Source organism: Bidens hawaiensis, unplaced genomic scaffold, assembly GCF_021521415.1.
Source record: "Bidens hawaiensis isolate Kalapana, Puna unplaced genomic scaffold, B.hawaiensis_p1.1 tig00024799_1, whole genome shotgun sequence".
Taxonomy (NCBI): Eukaryota; Viridiplantae; Streptophyta; class Magnoliopsida; order Asterales; family Asteraceae; genus Bidens; species Bidens hawaiensis.
In genome coordinates, this window is record NW_027493916.1 from 1 (window position 1) to 6,276 (window position 6,276).

The window sequence follows — 6,276 nt, forward strand, 5'->3', positions numbered from 1 at the left end:
TTGGGCCATCGCGTATTGCTACGCCGCCCAAAACTAGGTTTGTGTGCAAGGTTATCGCGCTACGCGGTGGGCTTCATGTCTGCCCCCATCGCGTATCGCGATGGATGAAGATTTCTGTTTTTACATTTTGGTCCCTATACTTTATAAGTTAGTTAAATTAGCTAAAATTTTATAGGGTTTAAGACACGATGTTACAAAAAGACAGGTGTAGGCTATGATAACACAGCAGTTCCACCTCCATTCAATGAGAATTATAATAGCCTGCCTCACTTTAGTTTCAATACCCCACCCGAGAACGAAATGGTTTATGGTATTGGTCACATGTCAAAACCCAAGACATTTATTCATTCTGTCTCCGAAATTGTTGATCTTATTCCTTCTTCAGCTAGTTATAATAGTGATTTATCTTGTTTAGCAGTTTGTGTAGAAGAAAGTGGGTCGGTGGAAAGGCCTATTGAGGTGAGCATATCAAGTTGTTCATCATCAAGTTGTAAGACTGAGGATAATTTAAGTAAAAGAAAAGTGTTTGAAAATGGTAATCAAACGAGTACTTCATGTAAATATCTGCCACCAAATAGAAGATCATTTTCTAAAACAACTAATCATTCACAAAGTCCTCAGTCTTACAACTGTTTTGATAACAACTACTCTGGTCATTATCAACAAAATTATGTTTATCCATATTACACCAATGTTTTCAATGATCGGGGTCACATATCAAATGGTTTTTATAATCATGTTCCTTTCCATGGATCACCTTTTCCACCGCACAAACTATATTATAGTTCTGATGAGTTCTATGGTTCTCCTAGGAGAAAGTGTTGTTTTGTTTGTGGTCATTCTTCTCACCTTGCAAGACATTGCAAGCACTGGTTCAAGCAACAACTTGATATTCAATAGCGGCTTAGTCAGTCCCCAGAAGGAGCTTTTAGTAGTCCTGACTCAAGGACTGATCAAGCTGATAGTGAAGCCAGTGAAGTGGATGTGAGATCCAAAGTCAATAAAATAAAATGTAAAAAGAAACCATTTTGGAAACTAAAAAGGATAAAATAAAAAAGGATCCTAAGACTGAAAAGTCTGAAAATTCACCAAAAATAGTTTTAAACTCAAGGAAAGAAAAGTTCAAAATTGCCAAAATCAATGAACAGGTTCTTGCTTGGATTCTTAGGGACTGTTCTTCAAGCGACGAGTCGCCAATAAATAAATTATTTTAGGAAATAAAATCAAGTTTGGTCGATTTATGGTCGACTTTCCCGAGACAACTAAGTCTCGGGAAGCCATGTCCATTTAAACGCTTAGTGCATGTAGGGTCAATCAAGGAGGATTATCAAGAGTATTCAGTACTAAGATAGTGGTTGCACCCGACATATGATGGAAGACGAACCCTTGCTTTTTGATGCTAAACCATTCAATGATGGATTCGAGTCTTTCGTAAGCGACATGGGAGGATAAACTTCAGGAAATGGGAAATGTTTCATACTTTGTGCTTCAACAATGCTAACCTTGTTCAAATGGCTCAACCGCAACTTGTCGAGCGTTTCTCAAACTCATCTCGTCCAACTACTTCCTTCAAGTGATGAATCTAGCGTCAGCTGCAGGACTTCGGTTTGAATCTCTCAAATTTGTTATATGATGTGATAATGCATGCTTAGGATAGTCCATCTGACAACAGCTTTATTGACTTTTTCACTAAAGTCATAGATCAATTTTGATTAAAACAACATATCTATCTTTTTGTATATAAAATTTGTATATATATTAAATATGTCACAATTCTAGAGGGAGAAAATGAGTTAAGTATAACTCACCAAAAAGATTTTAATTTTTCTTAAGAAAAACAAAATTAAGTCACTTGACTTACCAAAAAATATTTTTTATTTTATTAAGAAAATCAGAAAAATTTTAGAAAATATATTCACTCGTTTAGATGGAGCTCCTGCTTAGAGGGAGTCCGAAAATATAAAATTATAAAATTTTGAGTAATTGATCCAACCTTTGGAAAATGATAAGGAAATTATCTTTAACGATTCTAACATGACGAGGTATTTATTCACAACTCCGATATTACATCAATCACTTAGTACTTTCTCTCTCTAAAGAACGATACTTATTCTCACGTCGGAGGGTGGTTACAGGAGGACACCAAATCTTGTCATTTCTGCGACGAGCTCACGATGGTTTGTTTCGCATGATACGAATCCAGATCTAGCTTTATTCTCGGCTCATATTAACCTAAATTCACCCATTAACCCTTACTCGGTGGAAATATAGATCCGACCCTATTACAGTTTGGGTACGTGTTTCTTCAGTTATTTTCAATAATTTGAGATCACCATGTTTTAAGGTGGTAGAAATTAACAATTAAGGAGGATACTAATTTTTGGCTTACTCATAGGTCCAATGCGGGTGACAATCTAAAATTATGTGTGATCTGAGGATCCTGTTTAAGTTGGCCTTGGGTTGTTTTGTTTGATGTTTCAAAAAAATAATAATAATAATAAAAATAATAATGTCATAAAAATAATGTCATGCTAGTTATCAATGAAGATGGCAAATTTTCAACAAAGTCATGTCGAACTCACTGCCAAAACAATTCCAATACTTATTTTTCATTTGATTGGAATAATTGGGTCCCAAAAAAAGTTAATTTATTTGCTTGGAAAGTGGAAATGGGAAGAATTGCTACATCGGATGCTCTTTATAAAAGGAACATAGTCGAGGAGATCAAACGGTGTTCGCTATGTGAAGGTCAATTGGAATCGGCCGAACATATCTTGGTATCATGTTATGCAGCTTCGGTGATATGGCAATTTGTTAGTGAGCGGTGCAGTATTCCCCCAGTGTATATGTTTGAGGTGCGAGATTTCCTAAATTCTCATCGAGTTGTTGGATTCCGTAGCATGAAACAAAAGGCAATTCAAGTGGTAATACTTACGACATGTTGGTGCATATGGATAACTAAAAATGAGGCCCTCTTCAACAATAAACGAGTCTCAATTAATAGACTAAAGGAGGACATAAGAAGATATAGTTTTCATAGGGTAAGATATAGGGAGGAAATAGAAGGGGTTGAATGGGGAACCTATGTTCATTTAGCTTTTGAGTGTGTAGTTTAATCAGGAGTCTTGATAATCAGGTGTATATGCACTTTGATGTGTTGTTTTTGACTAGTATCTTGCTAGTCTGTTCTTTTTAATTTTTGGTTTCTAATAAAAATTGGCCATTCAAAAGAAAAAGTTATCAATAAGATCTACGAAGCGCTGCAGCATTTCCGTAATGGTTGTATAGGTCTAGATTAATACTTACACATAAATCTATGTTTAAAAGTATGAAATGACTCGGCAACCTTTTTGAACCGTTGAGCAATTATTTCTGAAAAGACTCGGAAACATCGAAGGCCATTAGCCAATAAATTAAGCATGCACGTGTATAATTAGCAAGGATCAATGGGGCCAAAGTATTTACTTTAAAATGGGGAAGGTATCTTAAAAGTCTTCACATTAATTAATTGACAAACTAGCTAGAGTGTATGTAAATTTGTAGATAAATGTTAATATATACCACAGGGTGATAGCTCATGGAGATCGACACACACCTCTATATATATATATTATATGGACTAGGATCATCTCAGAAGTATTCCCGTAGAGAGAAGTGCGAAAAGTCAATAGACCAATCATAAATTTTCTTTTTTATTTTTAGATTATTTAAATACATGGGTGTTTTAGTAAAAAGCTAGTTATTATTTTTTTGGTAACTAATCACAATTAATAGTAAATTACAATTCATTATTTTTTATTATTTCATCTATAATTATATAAACTTAAGTACTTTACCCACCCAACACAAGTTGATATCATCCGTCTCCTATACCTAAATTTATCCATATTACCTTATTTTATTTTTGTAATTTGAATTTCATACATTTATCTGTATTGTAGTTCTTAAATTCAGTCATGCCGATAAAATTACACAATACATAAATGAACATACACACGATAAAAATTATACACACACAATTCGAAATACCATATACACAGTAAACATATGAACCCACACAGTACATAAATTAACATACACACAATAAAAAAATAAATACGTGTGCACAATTTGAAATAGCACACGTACACAATATTTATACGAAACTAATAATACAAAATAATAATTATTTTGTGTTTATATTAAAGTACATACATGTCATTTGAATTTTCATACCTTATTCTAGATAGTAGTTCTTAAATTCAATTGTGCCGACAAAATTCACAGTACATAAAATGAACCTACACAATACAAAATGAACCTACACACGATATAAATTACACATACATAATTCGAAATCCACCTACCTACTACATATATGAATATGTGTAATACCCAATAACAAATAACCTTGTGCAACAAACATAATAGGCTACAAATCCAATATTATATACTATACAACAATAAACAATTATAAATTAATAAAAATGTCCTACACATCAAAAATATATAATACACATCAAACTATCTGATTTACTAAAAAACAAAAATGAACGTGCTAAATATAAATCATAATTCATTTAATGAACAATACATAATTCCTTTCCTACATTTTCATATTTAATGGTACATTGACTAAGGCTAAAAAAACAGAAAACTGATGAAGAAGCTGTTAATGATTTAATTATGTCTATACCATTTGACCATTATATCCTTTTTTACTTTAAATCTTGCTATAATAATGTATTAGTAATTATAAGTATGCCATTTATGATTTTCATCGTTGATTACTCATAATCAATGTTAAGATCGACTTCTCGCTATAAAATCACTTCTCGCATGAACCATCCCCTATTATATATAGTACATAGTTATCTACATATAATTTGCAAAAACAAGATTGAAAACAATAAAATCTTTCCATTGAAATTTGATAATGATGATGAACACAACTCACACCATTATTTCTAGAGAATTAGTTAAGCCCTCCTCTCCATGCCCATCTCATCTCAAGACTTATAATCTTTCAGAGCTTGATCAACGCCTAAAACACTTCTATATGCCAATAATTCTCTACTACCCAAACAATAATCAAATGTGTATGTTAACGCATGATGACAAAGTCCGGGTGCTAAAGAAATCGTTGTCACAGTCCCTGACACGCTACCATCCCTTTGCCGGCAGGCTACACACACCGACGTCACCTTACATCGATTGTAACGATGAGGGTGTTGTGTTTGTTGAAGCCAAACACGATAGCCAAATGAACATGTTGCAGCATGTTAGTCAAGAAGATGACAATGTTGCCCAACTTTATGTTGATTGCATGTTCTGGCAACATTCTCCTTTTAGACCGAATCTTCTTGGTGTTCAAGTCAATCACTTTGTGTGTGGTGGGATATCGGTGGCTGTGTCTATGTCACACAAAATTGGTGATGCATGTACTCTTGGCTCCTTCGTTAGTCATTGGGCTTTGGTGGCTCGATATGGTTCCACTAATCACAAAGAGGTGCTGCCCCTAGACCCTCATTTTGTTCAATCCCCAACTACTGCCAATTCTACTCCGCTTGAAGTTTGGACCTCGCCACAGAGTCGTCCCAATGCTGTCACACGGAAGTTCGTGTTCCCCAACTCAAAATTAAACGACCTCAAGAATAAGGTCGTCACAGAAGGTGGATCAACACTATCTATAAACAATGTGACGTCACGCGTCGACGTATTGACTTGTCTACTTTATAAAACCGCAGTGGCAGCAACCATTCCTTTTAAGCCATCTTTTTTAGTTATTCCTGCCAATATACGTAACAAATTTGTCCCAAAACTTCCGCAAACTACAGTTGGAAATTACTTCATAAATATGTTGGTCACAACCACACACGAAAGTGATACTTCATTAAGTGTGTTGGTTTCCAAGATAATAAAACAGAAGATGGAACTTGAAAGAGTACAAAATGTGCAAATGGTTCATCAAAGTATTGATTCATTTATGTCATGTTTAGGGAATGAAGATCCAGAAAATGTCGCCAACAGATCTTTTCCGGTTTCAAGCATACGCGGATTCCCTGTCAACAAAGTCGATTTTGGATGGGGAAATCCCGCAGTTGTAGGTATGACGTTCAGAGCTGCACCTCATAATGGTTGTGTGCTGATGGATACTCCTGGCGGAGATGATATTGAAGCATGGGTGACTTTAGAAACCCAACACATGGAAAGATTATCGAATGATAAGGAACTACTTTCATTTTGCCAAAATTAGATAAATTTGATATTATGTGTATCAATAAAGAATGAACCCAA

The 6,276-nt window shown here is 34.6% G+C and overlaps 1 protein-coding gene across 1 annotated transcript; it reads left to right on the forward strand.

Annotated features, from left to right (window-relative positions):
- Nucleotides 1-4,921: 4,921 nt before the first annotated feature.
- On the forward strand, nucleotides 4,922-6,276 carry LOC143569901 (akuammiline synthase 1-like). The gene has a single exon (XM_077055699.1). It carries the CDS (start codon nucleotides 4,922-4,924, stop codon nucleotides 6,233-6,235), a length of 1,314 nt encoding a protein of 437 aa, XP_076911814.1. The 3' UTR covers nucleotides 6,236-6,276.

What these genes read in the sequence shown, in the direction of transcription:
- LOC143569901 (XM_077055699.1), top strand. Translation starts at nt 4,922, where the DNA reads ATGAACACAACTCACACCATTATTTCTAGAGAATTAGTTAAGCCCTCC.